This window comes from Vombatus ursinus, unplaced genomic scaffold (assembly GCF_900497805.2).
Source record: "Vombatus ursinus unplaced genomic scaffold, bare-nosed wombat genome assembly UNPS02014867.1, whole genome shotgun sequence".
Classification (NCBI taxonomy): Eukaryota; Metazoa; Chordata; class Mammalia; order Diprotodontia; family Vombatidae; genus Vombatus; species Vombatus ursinus.
Window position 1 is genome coordinate 3,260,999 of NW_020954645.1, and position 26,830 is coordinate 3,287,828.

General features: G+C 36.6%; 1 protein-coding gene across 1 annotated transcript in view; it reads right to left on the bottom strand.

The window, feature by feature from the left end:
• The window catches only part of LOC114028008 (KAT8 regulatory NSL complex subunit 1-like), a 172,114-nt gene that overhangs the window by 46,296 nt on the left and 98,988 nt on the right, over positions 1-26,830 (bottom strand). The window contains exon 5 of the mRNA XM_027842175.1: positions 19,547-19,674. Coding sequence (XP_027697976.1) covers positions 19,547-19,674 — 128 coding nt within the window. The remainder of the gene's footprint in view (positions 1-19,546; positions 19,675-26,830) is intronic.

Genomic DNA, 26,830 nt, shown 5'->3' on the forward strand with positions numbered 1-26,830 from the left:
ATTAAATGGAGAATACAATGAAAGGTTCACTGACTTTGAGAATCATAACATCACACTCAAATGATCATTTAGCCTCACCTAGTGGGTATTACCAAGGCACCTAAAGAATTACAGATGAAACTGACTGAGCTCTCAGTAGATGACATTTTAAAGTCACTGTTTGATGCTAAAAAAAAAATCCAACTGAAATATGGAAAAATGCAGTAGAATACCCATGCCTTCAGCAACATGCCTGAAAAATGCTTTCTTGCTTTCCAACCATTTATTGATGCAAATCTACATTCTCCTACCTAACCCAAATCAAGATGCCTGTAAGGTCACAAATGACTGACACCTATTTAGAGGATCAACTGAAACTGTGACCTCCATGTCACAATCAAACATTCAAATGTTCTGCAACAAAAAGCAGACACAAAGTTATTAAAAGGTCAGCTAACTTTAAAATTAACAAATAATTTTCATTTTTTGAAATTAAGTCTATAGTCTTTAAGATTTTTACAAAATAATGCACATTTTAAAGGATACCTAATTGAAGTTTCTTGAATTCGGCCTTAGTTGATTACAGCTAAATATTAACTCGACCTTCCAACATGAAAAGGTTCCCCACCCTGGTCTGGACCAAAAAAACAATCAAACTCCTCGTAAGACTGTTTTGAAGGCCAAATATGACAAGGTATGCGAAACATTTTACAAATCCTTGAACATTATTAAAAATGAGTTATCATTATACTACTGATAGGAAAACTTTTAAAAAGGCCTTGCTGAGCAGCCATTCCACCTAGTTCCTGGAACACTCTGCAGCCATTTTACAATTCCATAGTAGCTGCCCTGCCCACACCTAAGCACCCTCATACCTTGTACTCTTTTCCAATTATTCTGGCTGCCTGTCACTCTAGGACAACTCCATTTCCAAGATGAATCCCTATGGAATTAATTTTTCACCGATTAACATATTCCAAACCCCATCATTCACTCCCTAACTCTGATTCTGAATCCCCAGCTGACAATGTTCAAACTTGACTCTTTTATTTCTATTCCTCCCTCAAACCAAGCCTGCCAATTTCCCCACTCTAAAAGCCACCCACCCTTTCCACCATGGTCTCAGAACGTCTGCTCTACAGGCAGCAAACTACTCATTCTAGCACTGGTTGCACTTTCCCTTATACTCCACCTGTCCCCTTCCTCCAACTCACTAGTGGTGAGAGAGTTGGAGACTCCTTGCTTCCCATTCCATATCTCCTATCACTCAGTAAACTCTCCTCCTTGAGATTCATTCCATCCATATTTATCACCCAATTAAGATTATGGTGGTTGCTGTCTACCAACCTCCAGGACATTCATCTTCCTTCCTCCAATGAGTTCAGTGCCTGGCTCGTGGTCTTTTTCTACTCAACTCCTGCCTTCATCCTAGGGGACTTCAACATACATATCAATATTCCTTAAAACCCCTAACCTCCCAATTCCTCAACTCACTCATTTCCCATGATCTACTTCTCCAATCCACCTCAGTTAGTCATAATGTTGATCCTTCCATGATCCACAAATGAACATTTCCATGTTCATGAACTATGAAGTTCCTTTACTTGATCACAATCTGTTGTCATTCCACCTGTGCCTAAAAACCCCAAACCCCGTTCTTCACCCTCACTTTCAATCCTTTCACCCCTCTGTTCTTTCCTGGGTCATCAACATTGCACTGGCTATGATCTGCTCCTCTCTTCTTCATCTTTACCTCCTGGTGAACCAGTTCAACTCTACCTTGTCCTCTTCTGGACCTTATCCTACTTCTGACCTTGTCCTGCCAAGCCTCAGCCTTGGATTACTGTGTTGTCTCTGCTCCTACTCACATGCTGCTGAATGAAACAGGGGTGGTGGGGGAAATCACAAAATCGTGCTGGGTGGGTTTTCTACGAATTTATGTTACATAATCCCAACTGGGACCTCATGGAGGCAAGGCAATCTTTTTAGAACTTACTACAATGGCTTTTACAGAACTTTTCTTCCCTATACATATCTCCTATGGCTTTCCCTATCCCCACTCCCTCAGCTGAGAACCTTGCCTCGTTATTTCACTGAAAAAATTAAGACTATTTGCCATGAGTTTCCTCTTCTCCCTTCCTTATCTCACATCACACAAATGCTTTCCACTACTATTTTATCTTCACCCCTATTTAACAAGAGGTGGATCTTCTCCTTGCCAAGGCAAACCCCTCTACTATAGCACAAATCATCCCATCCCACCCTGTTTTTTATTCTTATGACTTTTTTTTTTTTTTTTTTTGGTGAGGCAATCGGGGTTAAGTGACTTGCCCAGGGTCACACAGATACTAAGTGTCAAGTGTCGTGGCCACATTTGAACTCAGGTCCTCCTGACTCCAAGGCCAGAGCTCTATCCATTGCATCACCTAGCTCTCCCCACCCTGATCCCCCCCCCCCCCCCAGCAAATTACCGCTTCTATCATGCTTATTCTTCTCACTGATTTTCAAATTCTTCCGGTCCACTGTTGTTTCCTTACTGTCTAGAAATATGTCCACATCCACCCTGCCCTCAGAAAGCTCTCATCTGATCTGTCCATTTCTGCTAGCTATTACCCATTATCTCCTTTCCTTTGTGGCTAAAACTCCTCGAGAAAGCCATTTATAATTGGTCCCTCCACTTCCTTTCCTCTCACTCTCTTCTTAGTTCCCTGCATTCTGACTTCCACCTCATCATTTAAATCAAACTGCTCTTTCCAAAATTACCAATGATCTCAACAGCCAAATTTAATTTTCTCAATCCTCATACTTCTTAATCTTTCTGCAGCCTTTGATGCTCTCCATCATCCTCATTTCCTTGATATTCTCTTCTAAGTTTTCATGACACTGCTCTATCCTGGTTCTCCTCCTACATGTCTGACTGTTCCTTCTCAGTCTCTTTTGATGGATTATCTAGCTTATACTCACTAACCATGGGGGTCACTCAAGACTCTGTCCTGGATTCTCTTGTCTTCTCTCTTCATACTATTTTGCTTAATGATGTCATTAGCTCGCATGGATTCAACTATCATCTCTATGATGTAATGATTCCCACTTCTACTTGTCCAGTCCTAACCTCTCTCCTGACCTGCAATCTTGCATGTCCATCTCCCTATTAAACATCTTAAACTGGCTATCTCATAGACATTAACTATATCACCTTCCCTCCCAACACCCCTCTTTTGCCCCTCCCCCCAATTCTATAAACTCCAGTGGCTCCCTAAAGCTTCTCAGATCAAATACAAAAAATCCTTTGTTTGGCAATCAAAGCCATTTGTCACCAGGCTCTTTCCTAACCTTTCTAGTCTTCTCACTCCCCCCCAGTGACACTGCCTCCCTGCTGTTCCTCACATATGACATTCTATCTCCTGAAACTGGGTACTTTCACTGGCTTTCCCCCATGCCTACAACTCTTTCCTTCCTCATCTCCACCTCTTGACTTCCCTGGCTTCCTTTAAATTTCAGCTTAAGTCCCACCAGCTGTAAGAACCCTTACTCTTTGTGCTATTCTTCTGATATTATCTCCAGTTTACCCTGCATATATTGTTTGTATATAGTTGTTTTCATGTTGTTTCCCCAGTTGGAATATGAGCTCAAGAACAGGGATTTTTTTTTTCCTAGGGGGTAGGGGAGTAAGGGTGAGGAAAGCTTTTTTTTGTTGTTGTATCCTCAGTGCTTAGCACAGGGTTTGGCACATAATGGAGCTTAAAAAATTATTTGTTGACTTGTAGCTTTGTGCACTATTTTTCAGGAACCATAAAGGTTTTTCTCTGTGTACTAAAATGTTATCAACTGGTAACATCTCACAAGTGAGAACTGGACAAGCCAGATAGAAACAGGATGTTTTGAAAGAGTCAATAACTTTAATGATGGTCCACTATCACCTTAGTTATTTTGAGATGTAGTATGCAGCAACTTCAAATGATGATAACAAAGATAAAAAAAAAATGAGGTATTACACAAAAAAACTTCTAAGCAGTCAAAAATGGTATCAAAGACCATGTACTAAAAATAAAGCTTATGCACTTTATGCTCTTTAGGTGTTTATTCTGAACCGATTTACTTTTTAAAAAAATATAAAATTCTAACAAACATAGTAATCTGACTTTTCAGCACAAAGCAAATTAGAAGAAGCAAATTATTCCCAATTAGTCTGGCTAATTCTTTTGATTTCTCTACCTCCTCCACCCATCCTTTAAAACCTAATGATCACATTCGCTGTCTTTGGGACCATATGCACTGTCAGACATTATGAACTCTGCACTTAACATCCACATTTACATCTTCATCTTTTACCTCTGCTCTAACTTCTAAGGTCACATTCCTAGCTGCTCATGGACATCCTACGTCAAACTCAAAATATGGAAAAGTGAACTTATTTCCCTATTTCAACTCAAATCAAAAGCAGCTCCCTTCATAATTTCTGATTAATATTTCTGATAATAGAATCAACATTCTTCTTGGCTTGAAAAATCAAGAAAGTCATTTTTACTTCTCCCTCTCCCATATTTGATAAGTTACAGATCATAGATTTAGAGGAAGAAGAGACCTGGAAGGTCACACTGTCCAAACTCCTCATTTTATGAGAGGAAACTGAGGTCCAGGAAGGTTAAATGAAATGGCCAGGTTATTTAGGTGGTGTCAGAAGTGTAATTTGAACCTCCTTGACCCTAGAGTGAATGGTCTTTCCACCACACCATGCTGATTCTGTTACAAATTCTTCCTTTGAAGCATCACACACACACACCTTTCTTTTAATTCACATTACCACCTCCTTATGCAAGCACTTACTACTTCTTTCTTCTACTCTTTCTAACCTCCAGTCCATTCTGTAAGCTGTAATAATAATAATAATAATGATAATAACTTCTAATTATGGGAAGAATCTGTGACCTCATTGGCATGGGGAACTCTTACAGATCTCAACCCATGTAAGTCTTAGTCTAATAAGATCTAGGGAGGCTTCTGAGGGACAAAGAGCTAAAGTGGCTTATCCAGTCCCAAAGCTAGTAAAAAGGCAAAGGCAAATCTGAGCTGTGGTCTTCCTGATTCCAAACACTGCATGTTATTCACTATTATAGTACTAAGCTGCTACTAATCATAACACTAGTAACAAATATGTATAAGGCACTCATGGCTATGCCAAGAGTTTCACATATATTCTCTTGGTAATTCCCCTAAGAAGCCTGCGAATTTAGTACTACAGGTATTATTAACCCTTATTTTATGAATGAGGAAACTCATGATCAGAGAGACTTAAGTCCTTCTTGTCTATGGTCAAAAAACCGAAACCAAAACCAAAGGCAGGATTTGAACACAGGTATTGCTTGACTTCAGATACAACATCCTTCCTATTCCACCAATTTAATCTTACCAAGATTATAGTCACCCTCCTGTTCAAAAGCCTTCAATTATTCCCCACTGCCCTTAGGACAGAATTTAAATTCTTTGGTCTAGGATTCAGGTCCATTCACAAAAAGGTCTCAAGTTAGCTTTCTAGCTTTATTTCCAACAAAAAATTGAACTTTCTACTTTAGTCTAACTGTATTACTCCTTGCCCTCCAAACCTGCCCTGCACTGCATGCTTTTTGCTCATGCTATTTCACTTTCTCCCTCTTCTCTCAGTCTTAAAACAAATCTTCCAAAAGCCAGTTCAAATTTCATCTTCTTTGTGAGAATTGATCATCCCAGTCTGAACACTGTCCTAGAAACCCTTCAAGAAATTACTTCCTCTACAATTCTTCTGGTAATCAATTATGTTCGGTCTTTTCTTGTTGTCTTGGATGCCTCAGAACTCTTCTCTTTTTTAATTGCCTTTTTTTGGGGGGGGGGCCTTCTCTCTTCTTCTTTCTTGTACTTTATAAATCACTTGTGGGTGAGGACAATGGTTCATATTATTTGTAACCTCCAAAGTACGTGGCACAATAGGACAATTAATAAATATTTATTATTAGTGGTTACCCTAGAAAAAAATGATTGGGGGGAAGAGCTGTGATTTCCCAAAGGTGTGCTATGGATATGCCGTAAATATTACTCTCCTGGATCCATTTAAAACGTCCTGCCCTTTTTTTCCTTCCATGATAAATTCAGTTCTTTTTTAGCTTGCAGTAATTTTTATGAAGCATCAGAGCCCTAAACAAAACAAGTTCTTCAAATGCAAGAGTTTGCAAACCATTATCTATTTTGAAGTGTCATCTCACTTCACCCTCTTGTGTTTCTCCTCCCCACAACCAGAGACTTGCACATTCCCAGGCCCCGCCCCAGCTCCAGTTTGTTGTCTGCTCTTTCTGGAGTGGTGTGGGGAAGGTTTCAACAGTAGCTCTGTCCACAGGAGGAACAAAGCCACCTTCTCCACTGCAAATCCGAGGGAAGTAAAGAAAGAATGGGGTAAGAGTGTTGGGGAAAGAGAAGGAAAGGTAGAAAAATCTTCAGACCTGGGTAATGGGTCTGGAAATGAGTGGTAGGGAATCCTGTTGTACTGATCACCCTCTCATCCATGTCTCCTTAAATGTGGACATACTCCAAAGCTCTATGCTAGGCCCCTACTATTCTTTCTTTACACTCTTACTTGATGACTCCATAAAGCCCAATGGGTTTAACTATAATTTATATATAGATTTCTATCTATCTTCCTAATTTCTTTCCAGAACCATTTTTTACCCTGGGCCTTTTTTGATTCTCCCAGCTGCTAGTTAATTTCAATAAAACTGGCTTGTGTCTGTTTTGCATATGTTTATTTGCACTTAGACACACACATTTTATCTTTCTTGATAGAATACAATGAGGAGTGGGGAACCTGTGACCTCGAGGCCACATGTGGTCCTCTAGGTCCTAAAGTGCGGCCCTTTGAAGTTTGGATTCAGTCAAAGGGCTGTACTTGAGCACCTACAGGGCCACAAGTGGCCTCGAGGTCACAGGTTGCCCACCCCTGGAACAGATGCTCCTTAGGGGCAGACACTTTATTTTGTCATTTTGTCTGCAGTACCTAGCACAGTGTCTGGAAGATATTAAGTATTTAATAAATGCTTGATAATTGAAATAAAACGTCCAGTGTGTCCTTACTCCTTAGAGTAAAAAACATACTGTTCTGGGAGCAAAAAAAAAAAAAAAAAAAAATTGGAGAACCACTGGAAGAGAGCAGATAATGCAGAGGAGGTAGAATATATAAAAGTAAGTATGGTTCAAGTGTAAAAGATGATTTCCCCCCCCAGTTAATATGGTGTTTCCATTTGCTCATTATACTAGGGTTTGTGGAATTGAGTAAGAGACAGTAAGAAAGAATTGGAGGGGGGCAGGGGAACAATGGAACATTACTGCAGCAAGGCAGGGCCCACTGCACTGAGTCAAGAGTTCAAATCCAGCCTCAGACACTTAGTAGCTGTGTGAACCAGGGCAAATCACTTAACTCTGTCTGTCTCATTTACTACAACTGTAAAATGAGGATAATAATAGCATCTACCTCTTCGACTGTTGTTAGGATCAAATGAAATATTTGTAAAGTACTTAGCACAGTGCCTGGCACATATAGTAGGCTCTATATGAATGCTAGCTACTATTATGATTGTCATCTTTAAGTTGGGAGATAAGAATTCTAAGTTGAAGCTATGACACTAAGATTTTCTTTGATAATTGTCAGGTCACTTCAATTTCTGGACAAATATTTTCTCATTTGTCAAATTAAGAGGTTGGCCTCAGTTACTTTTTAGTATTGAAAGCTCTCATCTATGATATGAAAGAATCTGAAATCTGTAAAAAGCCAGCATAATTGTCTCAAATGTGAAAAGAGAAGATTACATGTTTCAAATTATAGTTTTGGAGCTAGAAAGGTCATTAGAATTTATTTAGTCTTGGCCTTCCATTTTATAAATGAGGAAACCGAAGTTCTGAGAAGTTAAGTGACTTTTTCAACTTCAGCGGCCAAGCTGGCTTTGAGTTCAGGTCTTTGAGATTAGGCCTGGGGAAGAGCTAAGCCACTGAGCACAGTACTCCTAGGAACTATATTACTTTATCCTTACCACATTAATTTTCTGCATTGCCCGTAGGAGTAAAACTTACCCCTCCTCCTACCTTTCTACTTCTTCAGTTGGGACCTGTAATCGATTTTAACTGCCATCAGTTCTGGAAAAGGCATGTAAATGCCCAATCAGTTCACTTAACATATCTGCAATTTCCCAGAAAAACAAAACAAACACCCCAGCTCTAAAAACCATCTTTCCTCAGTTAGTAATACTGAATATTTGTTGTTTCTTTCCCATTAGAATATAAGATCCCTGAAGGCGAGAACTATCTCAATTTTGTATTTATATCTCAGCTTTTAAGAAAATGCCTGGCGTAAAAATAAGTGCTTAATAAATGTTCTTGCACTAAGACTCCAAATCTACCATTCTTTCCACTATACCACTTAATACAAGAAATATACTTGGCATGAAGAAGAATTGTTAGAAAGCTAATTAACAAGTGCTCATTTCATCTTCCTTCAACAATCCTAGACTTAGGTGGAATAGGCCTGTCAAATAAAGGTTATCTCTTTGCAGGCAGAATCATATCAGGATGGAGAAAGCCAGGGGCAGGAGCAAGAGCAGAACAATAGCCAAAAAATAATCCAGGAGCCATTCATAGCAGTTATCTATCACAATGCTGACTCTAGTAAATGCCTTGGGGATTAAATTTGCATGCCTAGGATTTCAGAATCATTAGGCAAGTTTTTATACACAAGGGCCACCTTACCTTGGTCTATCCTCCACCACAAGTGATGTCTGGAAAACAATTGTGAAGGATGTTTGGGATGGGCTATGCCATCCTCTTGGATCTCTCCTCTGAGATTCCCTTGTACCTATATTCATAAAAGTTTTTGAAGCTGGAAAGGACCTTAATAGATCATTTCCTTTATAGGAAATGAAAGTCCAGAGAGGTTGTGATAGTTCCATTAAACAGTAGATTATAAAGTGTTAGAGTCACAAGTAGATCAATGTCTCCTATCCTACCTAGACCAATAAAAAATGCTACTTCCTTGTGCTGAGTATTTTTTTGTACTTTCAGTAGTCCTGCTCCTACCTTCTGGGCACAGTCTAGGTATGGAACAAAATATATGTTTGCAGACATGGTCAAAGTGTCGATTTGCATTGCCTGACTGCACTCCTTTCTTGCGAGAGTGGGTTTAAAGGGAAGAGGTAATCACTGGGAACTGATAATGTTTAAAGAAAAAAGCATAAATAAAACATTAAAAAAAAAAGAAAAAAAAAAACAACAACTAGTGCCTGCTTTCCTCATGCTAAAATTGTTGCTCTAGGTGCAGCTAGTGGCGCAGTGGATAGAGCACCGGCCCTGGAGTCAGGAGAATCTGAGTTCAAATCTCGCCTCAGACACATGATACTCACTAGCTGTGTGACCCTGGGCAAGTCACTTAACCCCAACTGCCTTGTCAAAAAAAAAAAAATTATTGCTCTAGCTGTACCATAATAGGATTTGGACTATGTCAGCCACAAAAAAAGCAAATGGGCTAGAAGTGTATAATAGGTACAATTTCTGGGTGATAAACTCTAGGCACATCCAAGTGGCTTTGCCAAAATATATATATATATATATATATAAATATGACCCCAAAAGATCAACAGAATTTCAAGCTATGTCTAGCATCCGAGTTGTGTCTTAGTACTGGAAAAAAAGTTTGTAGATACATACAAAATGCTAGAGCAACAATATGATATGCATAAACTACCTGAAACACTTTGTTCCACCTAACTCTGCAAAACTTTTGTTTTTTGTTTAAGTAGGTTTTTGTTTTTTTTTTTTTTTAAAACTCAAGTGGTTGTGATGCTTGTGATACAAAAACATCAGAGGTTGAAGGGTCACATATGACAACAAAATAAAAGAATTATAAACAACTTAGCAACAATTCTGCACATCATTTCCAAGTCAAAAAGTATTTTTCTTAAAAGAAAATGCATTTTAACCAGATCAAAAAACTGAGTAAATTTACATTGCATCCATTTGAGAAACATTTTGCTTTAGGAAATATTTCTCTGTAATTTTATTTTATAAAAGAAAACCTTTCTTTCTCTAGCCTGTGAATAAGCTACACTGGTAAATAAGCTAAACAGGAATTTAGGCAAAACACAGCAACCAAAAAGTTCAGGGACATTAAAGCAATTACAAGTGAAGCCAGGGCTTCAATTTTTATGCAATGACATAGGTAAGTGACATGATGGGAAAAAACTCTTTAATATACAATTATGACAGGAAAACGAGCATTTTTTGGAGGGGTTCTATGGAAGATGTGCCTGAAAAACACCTTTCTAGGAAGTAACAATTATATAAAATTTCTTTTAGGAATATAGGCTCACTATACTGTGAGGAACGTTGGGAAGAATAAAAAAATATAATAAAGCATGTAATTGGGAGAATTTTTATTTAAACCAGAAGAGGGTACAAGAATAGAAGGATGTTAATGAGCAACAAATCATTTATATGATTTCACAATTAAAAAAGATAAAGTTAAATCTGATACCTTGTTATTCTATTACTATTTCTCTCTTCATAAATAATCCCTTAATCCTTTGAATTGTTTTCTATTTTCTCTTCATTTAAAATATATCAATGTTAATTGAAGATCTACTATTTTCAAGGTAGTATTTCTGGAAAAAGTCTTCAGGAATGCTACTCTCACTTCAAGTAATATGATGGGAAGGGGTTCATAAGAAATTTTTATTAAAACATTTTATTAGAAATTTAATATTAATCATCAATAAATGTAAATTTGTTTAGTATTAATTTATACTTAATCATAAAGTATCGTAACACATTTTACAGTCACTCCCTCAAGGTTTCTTCCATTAGAATTCTTTGTCCATCTTCAATTTTCCTCATATGATTCATTTTCCTCATATGATTCATTCTCGAGGACATCTTAGTTTCCCCTATGTTTCAAAATTTGAGGTTGTTTTGACATCCACTCCTATCTACATGACTAAAAGTCTTGGGGATGATTTGTATTTATTTTGCATATACTTATATATGCATGTTTCATCCAATAGAACGTAAGCATTTTGAGAGCAGGGATTGTTTTATTTCTGTCCTAGAATCCAAAGTACCTAACACAGTGATGTATACATAGTACATGCTTAACAAATATTTAATAACTGATTTATTATGTTTTTTCTTGCTTTGAATAACATATAAAGTACATTGTAATGTGCCAATAATATTATTATACTGGATTTTATTATGGTTCTTAGTTATACCCAACATATTAAGAAGATAAGAGCTAACAAAGAGTATCAAATACCAATTTTTTGTGTTTATAAGGGGACCCTAAGAATAGCACGGAATAAAATTTATACAAAATATCAAAGCAAATTTAGCTAGAAACAAACTCTTCTTAAATATTATTTTTATAAAACCAGAGCAACTAACAAACATTAAAAATTATGAGTCCTGCTTCCTCTTACTCCATTTGGATACATTCTGTTGTTCCAAATGGATGATGTTAGCTCCTAAAAAATGAAATGACACTTCTGATGTGACAGAACTGGGATAGAAGAATCATTTTGAAATCTGCAAAGTTCTTAAATACAAGTAGCTTAGAAGCATGAAATTTTAGGTCTGAAAGAAATCCTAGATCTAGTTTAATACCATTTTATAGATCAGCAGTTCTCAAAGTGGGCTCTAGGACCCTTGGGGGTCAACAAAGTCAAATTATTTTCATAATAATACAGACATTTTAATTTCTAATGTGATAAATACCAATAGCTATGACCTTTAAAACAAAAGTTCTTTAGTGGGGGGAGGTCCTCAATAATTTTTAAGAGAATAAAGAAGTTTTAAGACCAAATGGTTTGAGAACCAGTGTTACAGATGAACTGAGCATTAAGAGGTTAAAAGATGCATCCCAAGGATATACAAGTACCTAGTTACTAGCAGAGTTGGAGCTTAAACCTAGATTTGACATTTGTCCTTATTTTTTCCTAAGAAAGGATACTGATGCAAAGCATAGAAGCCAGTCTAAAAACTAGGATTTGTAGCTTTTCATTTTCCTTTAACAAACTATGGAGAAGTTACAAGATAATACTCCCATTATACTCAATACACAAGAGAAAACAAGATGGAACAGATAAGACTGCTAGGTGGGAGGTTTAGAATACTTAGATTTCACCTCTGACAGCTGACTCTGGGTAATTCACTTAACTTGCCTCAGGCAACTTTTTAGGACTTAGTCATGTTTGAAAACCTGTAACCTGTAACCTATCCTAAAGAAATTTCAGATGTTTCACATATTTGCATTTACTCAGCAGGCAGGCCCTTATTACTATACTGAATTTAATTTCTAGATCCTAAAATTCAGAGGGATATGGAAAAAGTTAATCATAGCAGATTTAAAAGAAAACAAGTGAATATTTTTCTGTTTAAGGTCACAAATGGTTTAAGTATGAATAGTTGCTTCAGTTGAGAATGGATACATAATTCAGCATACCATAGATTTATTTTACATAATTCAAGCCTTTACTTAACTGTGGTTGCCATAACTCAGAGTTGGTTTCATAATGGAGAAAGTTTGAACAGGATAGGAGCCTACTGCTCAAATGTAAAAGTTTGAATGGAAGCATCACTGAGAGAAGGCTGAAATTATTAGTTTAACCTCCTGGATCAACTATCTTACTCTGCATTCTTAATACATCAAAAAACGGCAACATAATATTAATTTAAAATGTAAAAAAAAAGAGCGATATCATTATGCAACTAATTCATGGATCCAAACACAAACAATACACACACACACACACACTCACTCCCACACCCCTTTAAAGATCTACTATGTCCAATGCAGCATGGCACTGTGGAAATGGACCCCAAGTCAAGAAGACTTGGGATCAAACCCTCAGTGGCCATGGGACTATGGATCAAATCACTTATTTAACCTCTCAAAATTCCAAGTAATTCTCTGATTACAAATTGCAGAGCAGTTGCCAATGAGTACTGGTAGGAGTCTTCTCACCAGGAAGTACCCACAAGAGGGAATCAGCTGCTCTTGTCTGGCCCTCTCTCCTCATCCAAAAGGAAATGAAGAATGCTAAGCTTTGGAAAAAATACAAAAACAAATAAGACATGATTCCTACCAGCAAAGAATAGGAGTGTTAGGTAATCTAAAATGGAAAGAAATTTAAAGTCTACTTTTTATTTGTCTTTGAACCATACTTTTATGTATTTGTAGTGAAGGGGTACATGTGATATACTGATAACTCACTTTGAACTAATTAATGAAGCCATATGCCAATTTTCTCCCCTTCTGCCTAAGTTCTAAGCAACATCTATATCATATTATGGGTTTCAGAATGGCAAGAGATAAGGGTAGCAGTTAGCTGTCAAAACAAATAAGTACAATAAATTCTGATTGAGACATATGATGATTTGTACGCAAGAAGTTGTAAGGTTGATATCATAAAGGTAACATATGACTGGAAAAGTAGGTGGGTCAGTCATTTAGCAAGAATGAGGGGAAAATTATTTTACTGGCGCCCAAAGAGGACTAAAGAGCTACAGAAGGCCTCTTTCGGTTTGCCATGCCATGCATGTGCATGTGTGTGTGACAAAAATCACAGAATACAAGAAGATAAGGATGGCTAGTAATTAGCACTAATTGTGAGAGTGATTAGCACTAATCATTGATGAAATGAGATCCATTGAAATACAGGATTATTAACCGCCAATACTGAAAGTACATCAGATGTCAACAAAGCATGCAGTAATGTTGAGGGACAGGGATGGGTACAAAGAATAGACTTATAATTTCTCTGGTTGTAGGAGACCATTGGTGAAAAACTTCCTCACCTAAGGTACGTTGGTAACTTCTCCAGATATCCCCAGAGGGGTTAGATGATTTGATCAGGGTCACTGAATCAATGTGTCAGAGGTAGGACTTGAACCTAGGTCCTCCTGGTTTGTAGGTAAGCTCTCTTATCTTTTAAGCCATTCTGCCTCTTAATGTGCTTTTAATAAAGGGTATAATAAACTAGGAACCTATTAAATAATGTTAATAAATGTGAAAGCCAAACTTTGACTACCCAGTGAAAATAATAAAATAATTTGCTAAGATATTAGAATTAATTATATGACCAAAATGTCTATGTCCTACCCAATGGCGTACTTATGTTGAGCAACATTTAATACAATGAAATTATATAATCAGCCCCCTGAATAAAAACGGCCCAGTAATAGTTGACATACCCCTACACTAAGTTCATGGCTGAAGAATAAAGGCATGATGATTACTGATATTTGTTGGCAAGAAGTGGGGCTGTGGGAAAAGGAATTGAAGGTAGAGGCAAATCTTGTTCAAGGGGCAGCTAGGCGGCACAGTGGATAGAGAACCGACTCTGAAGTCAGGAGGAACTGAGTTCAAATCCAGCCTCAGACCAAACTCTTGATACTTACTAGCTGTGTGACCCTGGGCAAGTCACAAAATTGCCCCTCCCCCCCAAATAGTCTTGTTCTAGAGGTGAGGGACAGGGTGTCACTGAAGAGCATTGTCTTAGGGGAGGAGGTGTGAACCTGGAGTGGGAGACGAGGCCTTCACAACAGGCTTAACATGGGCAAAATTTGCACATCAGAAGGCTGACTTCTTCGAGAGATTGTTTTGCCAAGAGAGGAACCTTTCTTCCTTAGGAAGAGGGATGTGTGACCTCCTAGGGGTAGCTAGCACTCAAGAGTTCGAGGAAAACAGCACCAGGGAAGGCCAAGTAAAGCCTTGAGGATGGAGACTGATCCATCAGGGTAATGGGCCCAGGTAGCATGATCTGGGGCAAGGGGTAACTTCTATCACACTGCCAATATTTCTGGACATTGTCCCTATAATAGCTAGAATTTAATGATATTAAAGGTTTCAATTATGTGTTGAAAATTATATGATATTTCTAAGAGTGAGGAACACAAGAAAAAAATGACTACATAGGCAATCACACAGAACCTAGATAAAAGAAGTTCAAATATTATGCTTCAGAAGCTTTACTTACATGAATGATACTGAAAAACTAAAGGAAAAAAGTATGGATATAAAACATCAATGAGAAAAACTGAAGATTTAAAAGGGTAGAGAAGCAATGAAGACAACTAAGTAGAGGACAGCTTAAAAAAAGATATAATAAAAAGGTACTAGAAAACCTATATTAGTAACTCTTTCTTTTAAAACCTCATCCTTCAGAAATACTTATGTAAATGGGTTGGAAAAAGAAGGCACAAAAGAGGGGAGAGAAATAAATAACTCTGACTTTCTGGGTGGGAAAAGAAGGGGAAAAGGATATAGCGGCAGTAGTGGGGAGGGAGGAGAGTGACATAAAAATCAAAAGATGTCAATAAAAAAAATGCTCCAGAGTACTCTCAGATTTGTTGAATGCTGACTCCATACTATTTCGGGGGATATAACATGCACACAAGAAAGTTAAGTACATAAAAGTTATTTCAAGAAGGAGTGCTAATATCTTTAGGGAGAGGGCATGCAAATGAGGTAAGATCTCTTAAGTATTAAGTGGATTCTGAGCTGTACTTTGAAGAAACTTAGTGATCCTCAGAGTCAGAGGTAAAGAAGGATTATGTTCCAGATGTGGAATACTGTTAGCACAAAAGACGGGATATTATGAATGAAGAATATCTAGTAGGCCAATTTTACAGAAAGAAACATATAAAGGAAAGTAATAAGAAATAAGATTGAAAAGGTGAGCAGGAGTCAGATTTTAGAGGCAGAAAGGAAAAGGAGAGGATCATCATTTATTAAGCACTTACAATTGTGCCAAGCACTTTACAACTATTACCTCGTTTGATAATCATTTGATGATCTTTTATTTTATACTAGAGGCAACAGGGAGTCAATGAAGACTTTTTAAGAAGAGGAATGGTATGATGGCCAGACCTGTATTTTATAAATCAATTTAGCATCTGTATGAAAGACAGATTGTGCAGCCAGGGAGAAAATGAAGGTAGGGAGACCACATAGGAAGCTATTATACTAGTCCAGGCAAAAAGTGATGAAGTCCTGAATTAGAGGTGAAGTTATATGGTTAGAGAAAAGTAGGAGGCTATGTGTTCTTCTGTCACTCATCATATAGTGCTACACAATGTTTTACAATTCACAAAGCCCTTTCACACAACTTATTTGAGACTAACAACTTTAGTGAAGTATGAAGGGCAGATGAAATCATGTTCTCATTTTATATATGAGGAAACTAAGATTGATAAGGAGAGGTTTAAATGACTTGTACAGCTAGTAAGTAGAGCATATAAACCCAGATTTTCAGACTCCTAAACTCTGTGCTCAAGCAGATACACACAAGGATACTAAAACGTTAAGTCAGAACTCCTAATACAAGATGTAACATGAAATTATTCACTCATATTGAATTTTTATATAGTAACTACACTAGGATGCTCCACAGAAATCACTCTACAATAAATAGTGTTCTTTCTGAAAGAACAAAGCATATAATAGTAAAAAGTATTAACATAAAGTAATATTATTTGAGTTGGACTGACACTGCAAATTTGATTGAGTGATGAAGACATCCTAATTACACAGTCCATGACAATATCAAAGTAAGAAAACTGCTCTAAGAAGGAAGCAGTACTTCAAGACTGGATAAAAAGACAATTATGAATTACCTGTGATTATACCAATATGAGAATGTGTAGCAAGTATAATGAAAATAATTTCAAATTCCTTAGCAGCTGTGGTTGGAAACCTAATATTTTCTAGGACATGATTTGTTTCTACACATCCCAGCAAAATATTATCAGACCTGCATGATGCAAAGCTAAGTTTGGAAAAAGCACCTCAGGTGTTTTCATGGTTGACTTGCAGGTTGGCAGCCTGGGCTGACTATGCTGATGAATAGTTTTAAAAGGAAAAACTGCCCAAGTCCATAATAATATTAATATATTTAACCTTTCCTACCATTGGATGAAAACAATGAGGGTTTTGTTGTTCAGTTATTTTTCAGTCATGTGCAACTCTTTGTGACCCCATTTGGCGTTTTCTTGGGAAAGATGCTCAAGTGATTTGCTGTTTATGTCTCCAGCTCATTTTACAGATGAGGAAACTGAGGCCAACGAGGTTAAGTGACTTGCCCAGGGCTCCTTCAGCAAGTAAGTGTCTGAGGCCAGATTTGAACTCAGGAAGAGGAGTCTTCCTGATTCCAGGCCCAGTACTCTATCTACTGTACCACTTAACTGTCCTAATGAACACTAAAAGCCCCTGAATACATTACGCCACCTCCCTCAATTTTATGAACAAGGCCAGAGAAAATGTTCTGACTGAAACAGAAACAAATAAGAATCACCACAAAAAAGGTGAAATTAATCTCCCTAAAGATCATTTACTTTAAACGATTTAAAATCTAACCTGGTTAAGATTTAAGATCTAGTTGCTTCTCCAAAATAAAGCATTAATCAAAAAATCTAGGGCAAAATAAGCAGTAATTTAAAAAATTATAATTTTACAATCACTAGGGAGACAAAGGGTATCCTTGAAGCTTTTACAGTTTAAACTAAGTAAACTATTAAAGCTAAGGCTTTGGGGACACTCTGTATATGGTTAGAAGTTTTTAGTGAATGACAAGGAAAATGGACAAAAGGTTTCTCAGATTAGTCAGAGTCTCTCTAGGATTATCCAAGGGAGATAATCATCTAATTCTAATGAATTTATCACTTCGATAGCAATCTCTACAGAGTAGCTACACAGGATTCTCTAGTTCTAATGAATTAATCATTTAAATAAACAATCTGTACAGAGTAACTGTTGATTAGCTCAAAATATCACTTCCCCTTAATAATAATTTATATGGCTCTTTGCAGTTTACAAAGTGCTTTAACAAGTCAGCCCTCTACAATTTTTATTTTATTTTATTTTTTTAGGCAATTGGGGTTAAGTGATTTGCCCAGGGTCACAAAGCTAGTGTCAAGTGTTTGGTCTGAGGCTGGATTTGAACTCAGGTCTTCCTTTCAGGGCCAGTGCTTTATTCACTGCACCACCTAGCTGCCCAACCCTCTACAATTTTCAAACACAGTATGTGTTGTTATTACACAACTCTGTATTTTCTGTAGGTAAAACTAGCAATCCTTTTTTCTATTTTATGACTTCACTATATAATTTTCACTTCAGAATTGTTAAATGTTATATTTTCTTTTAAAAAAATTGTTTTTATCTTTTGTAATTTTATCACTGTCATTTATCCCCTTTCCTCCAAAACGGACCCTCCATTGTAACAGTCCATTATAACAAAGAAAAACAATGATCTGTTTCACATTAATCAACCTTTTAAAGGATCACATGTACTTTTCAAATGGTATGGTTGACTTTTATCACTTCAAATTTTAAGGTCTACAAAAGTATTCTCAAACTCAAATCACATTAAAAAGTCTATTACTAATCTATTTCTAACCATTATCTTAATCTTTGTTTTTCTTCAAAAGACTGTTAATTTAATTATATGTTCTTCAAACAAAAGTACAAAGGTCGGCATAATAGGATTTTGGGGATAAGCATTACAAAGATCAAGACTGAGGTTGGAGAACACAGCTCTAAAATAATATTATCAAGCTTCTTCCTCTTATTATGGTAATTATATGTATTATAGTATTACTAGCATAAAACAGAGCACTGTTGGCTTCAGGTGAAGAAAACAGCTGTGACAAATGGGATAACAACCATTATCATAAAATTTAACAAGGCAAAAATATTTCTAAAAAGGCACACACATATTGCAATTACAAGTAGATAAAATTTATAACACAAGTCATTTAAAAGTGCTAGCAAAACAGCCTTCAGTTGAGTGTTCCATAATTAATATTCTTAAGTGACTGATGACTAATTCACGTACTTATATTCTTCAATGGAAAACTATCTCTTCCAAACTCCAATGGATCTGTAACCTCATGAATGTGGTTATTCCCTCTGATGTTGCAGATCACAATCCATCCATACTTGCTCACACTCACATAGGTTAAACAACCTAACTCCCTGTACATTGTTTTGATATGGAACACATTTCTGGAAGGAAAGCCTGATATCTAGAGGAACTCTTATAATTCTGTGCTCATCAAACAAACTTGCACTCTGTAACTGAATGTTCTATGAGGATCAACTCATCAGAAGCCAGTTATCTTGGCAGATGTACTGTAAATTAACTGATATTTTGATTTAAGTATCTTATATTTGGTTAGAGTAAAAGAATTCCTAGAGCCTCATTATGCTTAGGAAAATTAATAATAATGATAATTCCTCATATTTGTACTGTGCTTTAAGGTATAAACAGTGCTATCCTCACTACATCACCATAAGGCAGATAAATAAAATAAATTTGGAATCAGATACTAAAATCATGTGAGCTGGGCCAAATTCCCTGTGAAGCCTGAATAGGAAGTCTCATTTTTCCATTAATCAAATCACACCACTATTTAAGACAATCAAGTCATGATTAGTAAGTTCAGTACCGTGTTACTTAAAAAAAAAAAAAAAAAGCAGCAGCAATGTAAATTTAAAAAAACTAACCAGTTTATCACTCCATTGATGTGGTGTGTTGCTGTGTGGTCTTTTGGAAGACCAGAAGTCCCATTGATAGGGTAAAAGGATGGAGTTGAGCACATAGGACTTCCCAAAGATTGCATAAGTTGAGGACTCTGTAAGAGAAAAATTAAAATGTGACAAGAAAGATTTTGTAGCAATTTCCTGCCTTTCCACCAGATATGACCTTAGCTTTCTCCCCCAACCCCCAATCTGGACTAACAATAAGCCCTGTTCTTTCTTCTCCCCTAAAAGCTATTTTGGTAATGTTGCTAAAGATTCATGTGTTAGAGGACCAATACCAACAATAATAACCAAGATCTATATAGCACTGACTACATGCCAAGCACTGCTTTACAAATATTATCTCATTTTACCTTCATAACACTGAGAGGTAAGTGCTATTATTAGACCCATTTTACAGATGAGGAAACTGAGGCAAACATAAGTTAAGTGATTTGTCCAGGGTCATACAGTTTGTAAGTGTCTGAGGGTGGAGCTGAATTCAAGTCTTCCTGATTCCAGCACAGCTCTTCATCCATGGCATGCCTAAGTATAAGACAGTAAGTATGCTAGGCACCTCATACACAAAGACAAAAGGAAAAATCGTTCCTAGTCTCCAGGAGCTTGTATTCCAATTTGGGGGGAATGGCTGGTCAGGAAAGGAATCAGAGAAGTGTAATTTGAGAAAGGAGAGAGCACTAAACAAGATGATCAGAAAAAGCTTCTGGAAGGCAACTGCTACAAAAAGGGAGTAGTTTAAAAAAATGAAGAGAAAAAAAAAGTTTCTAGATCATTTTGTTAAAAAAAAAAATCCACAGAAGAGAAGGCCAGAAATAATCAGCCAGCAGGATGGCACTGAAAGTTACAATTTAAAAAGGAAAGCTGAGCATACTGTTTTGTATTTTCATGTACAAACTTCTTTTTCTATTCTATTGTATACTGAAATGCCCATTTTTATTTTGAGTTTAAAGTTCAGAATAAGATTTTGAAAAAAAATTCGTATCAATTTATCATATATCCTAGATATCAGATCTCTATCAGTAGAGAATTTTTCTGCCAATATTTTTTCCCCAGTTAACTGCTATCCTCCAAATTCTACCTTTTTCTGTGTGTGCACATGCGCAAAAGCTTTCCAATTTTTTTGCAACTGAAAGTGTCCTTTTATCTTTTATGATCACTTGTATCTCTTGTTTGGTCAAGAACTCTCCTCATCCATAGTTGGTTGTTTGCATATTAAAAATATTTTATTTTCGATTCTAAATTCTCTTCTACTCTTTACCCAATCTCCCACTTAATGAGAAAGCAAGAAATAAATGTCTATTTTACATATGAAGTCACAGAAAACATTTTCACATTAGCAATGTTGCAAAAAATTTTTTTTAATTAAGAAATTAAGAAAGAAAAAGTGAGGGAAAAAATGTTTCAGTCTGCCCTTAGAGCTCATCATGTCTCTCTGGAGGTGGCTTATGCACAGTTGTTAAAGATATCTTCTTCTCTTCTTTTCTAATTTATGACAAATTTGTATTTATGTCAATAAATGATTCAGAGCTTATCATGGTTATCTGGTGAAAGCTGTTGGTCTAAACTTAATTTCTGTCTGATTTGTTTCAAGTTTAAATACCAGTTTTCATGAAATACAGAGCGTTCATCTAGCTTTTCTACTCATCTATGAAACTATTGGTCAAAGAAGAAGCTTTCTTGCCTGGTTTTAGGAGGTAAAAGCATAAAGTACAGGGCAATTGAACCTTATACAATACTGCAGCACATGCCAATTATTGGGGGAGTACCAGGAGAAAGCCCTTGCCGTGTTCTAGCAAGTGAGGTATCAAAGACTTTGTAGAGGTACTCATGGATTTCCCCCCTCACTGGAAATCTACATGTGAAACGCTAACTCAGATTCTATTGGGGAAGAGGAATAAATAAATTGGATAAAGGCCTTACCTATTAATATATTCACAAATTGCATATATTCTGTAGTAAGCAATATTAATTCAGTTACATTTATCAGAATGAGGAAAGCTAGAATTTACAGTTACAAAATTCTAAGAATCAAAACCACAGAGTCAAATACATAAGAAAAAAAGGTACAGAACTACAGAGACAAGACATCAAGTTAGAAGTTACCATTTTGTTGGTCTTGCCATAGTTGTTTTATATATATATATAATTTTTTTTATGTCTAAGCAATGGGGTTAAGTGACTTGTCCAGGGTCACAGAGCTAATAAGTGTTAGGTGTCTGAGGCTGGATTTGAACTCAGGTCTTCCTGAATCTAGGGTGAGTGCTCTATCCACTGTGCCACCTAGCTGCCCTTGTTGTTATATTTTTTAAGGAAGCCTGAATAATTCTGATGTATGCATAGGAAGCAACTTAATGGAATATAATCTTAAAGCAATACCATTCTGTGTAAGATATGTTGGTATATAAATCACATTATTTTCATGGTGGTCTTTTTGAAAATCTTTACCATAAGCAGTTCAAAGAAAGATAACCAAATGCCCATGAAATAAAATGTCTTGGTTGTTTTGGGAACATAAAAAGTGAATTCACTAAACAAATTGGATGTTGAACAACTTTGTAAAAAAGAAAGTGACAGCAAACAAGTGATTATTAATGTAATACAAAGCCATAAAATAAAAGTGAGATAAAACTACGGTAAGCAACCTTACTCATTTAAACAAAGTATTAATAATAGGCTTCGCAAGAGAACCAACTAAGCAAAATCATCAAGAGAGCTTTTGAGGATGAGCATAGAAGAATAACACCAAATGGAAGAAAAATGGAAAAGATCTGAATGGAATGGACAGAAGAAAGGACATGGATACAAACTATACTGAATTCATATGTAAGTTTAATTGAGGTAAATCTATTGTCATCAACAAGTGTTTATTACATGCCTATTTATCACAGTGACTGTCACTGGTTCTGGGGACACAAATACAGTGAATGAAATCAATCTTTCTCATAAGGAACTTACATTCAAATAGTTAAGACAAGTACATATGCAGTATATTCAGAAAAAAGACAATAAATGTAAAACAAGGTAACTAAAAGACAGTTTGGAAGGGAGGGCACTAATAATTGGGGTAGATAAGTGAATGAGAAGCAGAAAGAAGGTAGCACTTTAGGTGAGTCCTGAAGAAAGGTTTTTTTTTTCCTTCAAAGAAAGAGGTGAAGGAGGTGAGTGCAAAGGTGAGAAGGGAGTACATTCTAGTCATTGGAGGACAGATATTGCAAAGATATGAAGACAGGAGAAAATGCCATGAGAAACAGAGAGAAAGCCAGTATGAATAGATTTAAGTACTGAGAGGCAGATTAGTGTCCAATGAGTCTGGCAAGAGAAGCTTGGGTGAGGTTATAGGGGGCTTTAAAAGCTAAGGAGTTTTTATTTGATCTGAGAGGTAAAAGAGAACATTGAAATTTTTTGAGCAGGGAAATCACATGGTTAGAATTATTATTTGAGGAAAATCACTTTGGCAGACTATGCAGGATGGCCTGAAATTTGACTTGAGGCAGGCCAACAAATTAGGAGGCTACTGAAATGAACTAAGGTGCTAACTAAGGTGGTAATGAGTGGGTAACATGGTTCTGAGATGTTCAGAGATGTTGTGAAGGTAGAATTAGCAAGGTGTGGCAAATGACTAATACAGAGTTGAGGGAAAGTGAGGAGGTGAGGATCACACAAGATTACAAAGTTATGAATTTGGGAGATTGGAATTACAGCAGTATTTTGACAGAAAGAAGGAAGTATGGAATAAGGGTGGAGTTGGGGGAAAAAGATAACTAGTTTTGTTGGTGGTGAGTCAGAGATGTCTCCAAGGCAGCCAGTGTGAAATTTCTCACAGGCAAAAACAGTGATGGGGAGGGGGAGTAGAGGTTGAAGCACATGGGAAAGATTAGGACAGGGTATAGAGATTTGGGAGTAATTGGAATAGAGATAATAATTGAGCCCATGAGAGGTGATAACATCAGCAAGAGGCAAAGCATATTGAGCCATGACTAGAGTGCCTAGGACAGAGCCTTAGGGAGCACCCACAATAAGGGGTGCAATATGAATGATGAATGAACAAAGGAAACCAAGAAGGAGACAGCAAGAGAACCAAGGGAGGAAGAGTAATGTCATGAAAACTTAGAGAGAAAAAAGTATCCAGAAGAAGAGGTTAGTCAACAGTGTAGAGTAGACAGTAGACAGGTAAAGAGGGATGAGGACTGAGTAAAGACCACCAGATCTGGCAATGCAGAGATCATTATAACTTTGGAGAAGTTTCAGTTGAGTGACAAGGTAAGAATATATTCAACAAAAGAGTTGAGGAACTAGTGAGAGGGAAGAAAAAGCAATAAGTGTAGACACTTTTTTAACAGGAGTTTGGCTGAGGGAAGGAGATGAAGGACAAAATCCTGGGAGGGTGGTAGGGTCTAGCGTTGGTTTGTTTCTTTATTTTTTGGTGAGGCAATCAGGGTTAAGTGACTGATGACACAGCTAATAAGTGACATCACGTGTCTGAGGATGGATTTGAACTCAGGATGTCTTGACTCCAGGGTCAGTGCTCTAGCCACAGTGCCACCTAGCTGCCCCTCCAGCGATGGTTTTTTAATGAGGAGGCAATTTGGTCAAGTTAAAGACAGCAGGGGAGGAATCAGTAGATAGGGAGAGAGTGAAGATTTGAGAAAGAGAGAAGAAATTTTTGAGGCTGTGATTTGATGGAAAAGATAGAAAGGGACAGGATAAAAAAACAAAACAAAACAAAACATGTAGAGCTTAGAAATCCTGGAAAACTTTGACTTGCATGTCTAGCAGACAGAGATGGCATTCAGAGTCAATACCATTAAAGAATAGAAATCCATTTACAGAGAGAAGAAGCAGAAGTAAAACTCGTTTAAAGAAAGCTGAATAAAATACAATTCAAAAAAAGTCAAGCCAAGCTAATTTTGGAACAAAAATGGAAAAACAACATTAAAAAAATGGAAAAGATGTATAAAGATATCTTTACATAAAATTTTTTACTACTGTCAAGGACAATAAAGTAAGTACATTTAAACTTTAACGCCACAATCCCACAGAGGATGTTTAAAAAAAAAAACTTAAAGAGAATAAAGATAGAAAAGGCAGCTGGATTAAAACAAGTGCACATAGGGGAAATAAGAGCTGGAATACATTTGTTTCTTAAGACTCATGAGGAAAGAAAAATGGTTCTAGATATCCTTCATGGATTCTGCTCTCTTTCTGGATTAACTTGTAAGTTAATACAAATTGAGAACAGACTCTAAAAAAATGCTCTACCAAGTCCTCTAGAGCAACGCTTCTTAAACTGTGGGTTACGACTTTGTATGACGTTGTGTAACTGAATGTGGGGGTTGTGAAAAACTTGGCAACAGCAAAAGGTTTCTGAATGTACAATGACCAAAAATTAATTCAAAATCAAATGTAATAAATTCAAAGTGTTTCTGGCAATGCTTGCCTGTGTTGCATTGCACAACTTCATTGCAGCCTTGGTTCTGAACACACAACATGCACACTTTGCCCTGCGCATGCTGTCATGCCATGCAATGCCAACGAACTCTGCCAGAAGCACTTCAGCTCAGATTCAAGACTACTGTATGTTATGAATTGCAGTGTTTTTACTGTACATACAAAATCGTTAAATGAATTTTGGCTTGGGATTAGGGCAGAATTTTCAAAAATTTCTAAAATGGTCCTAAACATACCTCTGCCATTTTTGTACTACACATTTATGCAAAGCAGCGTTCTCAGAATTGACGATTATAAAATCAAAATACTCATCAACTCTAAAAACTGTTGAAGATGCTCTACATCCTGCAGTATCAAATATTCTGCCAAGATTTGATTCTTTATTTTTTCTCCTTCTGTTTTTTTAAAAAAAATTTTGATAATTAATTTTTAGTTTTCAACATTCAATTACCTAAGACTGAGTTTTAAATTTTCTCCTCTCACTCCTCTTCCCTCCTGCCCAAGATGGCATGCAATCTGATATAGGCTCTACTTATATATTCACATTAAGCATATTTTCCCATTAGTCATGATTTCATTTGTACAAATAAACAAGCACATCCATTTCACTAGTATGCAGATCTGCTTTCCTCTTTAATAAATGGTAAAACAGGGGCAGCCAGGTGTCACAGTGGATAGAGCACTGGCCCTGAAGTCAGGAGGACCTGGGTTCAAATCCGGCCTCAAACACGTGACACTTACTAGCTGTGTGACCCTGCGCGACTCACTTAACCCTAAATGCCTTTTTTAAAAAATGGAAAAATTATATGTATACCAAAGAACTGTTTAAAAACATATTTCATTATGATTTATTATCATAAGCATTTGATTTGTATACCTATTTTATATACCTAGATACCTGGGTCGTGTAAAAATTTGTCAGGCAAAAAGGTGCCATGAGTGGAAAAAGTTTAAGGAGCCTTGCTCTAGAGGAAATAAGGATGGATGCAACACTGTAAAATCTAAGTGACAGGTATTAAAAGAATGGACAAGGATGGTATTCTTACTGGAGAGCCAATTTCCTTTATGTTTTTGATTAAGAAGACATGTTTTTTCTGGTTCTTAAAAAAAAAAAACCTCTCTAGTCAGAAAAATCCAACTAGAGTTAAAAATGTTCTTAGGTTAGAGTAGCAAAAGCCTTCAATTAGGACTATAAATTAATATAAGAAGTTTCAGATTTGGGACTCCCTGCTTAGCTTTTAATAAGACAGCAGTCTGATTAATTAACCTTATATTTTCTGAAAGAAAATTCACTTCTAGACACATATTTATGGCCAACTATCAATAAGATTTGAGTAATCAGAAGTATACTAAGGGGTTGATTCAGTTGGGAAGCAAAACAATTACATGAAGCTTTTACCAGTCCAACATTCAACTTGCTCTACTTCTGCCAATGTTCAGGGGAACTCTGTTAATAGAATTATAACTTCTAGTCTACTGCTAGAATTTCAATATAGTTAATCCCTACAGTTATCTTCAGTCTACTCAGGCAGTTGCATATTCATAAGTAGAAAAATGCCAAGAAGGCACAAAAGCATTACTCTATTGCATGGAGTAAACTCATGCTCAGAAAAAGTGTCCAGTATAGCAAAGAAATAGCATAAGAAAGCAAAGACTATTTATCTATTTCTCAGTCAAATGAACATAAAAAAGGATCTGCATGCTAATCAGTTGGTATCTGAGATTTCTATTTCATCTGAGATTTCTATTTCCAAGTACTTGAACTCCTAATATATCACTTAAATTTAGAAAGTGTAGGGG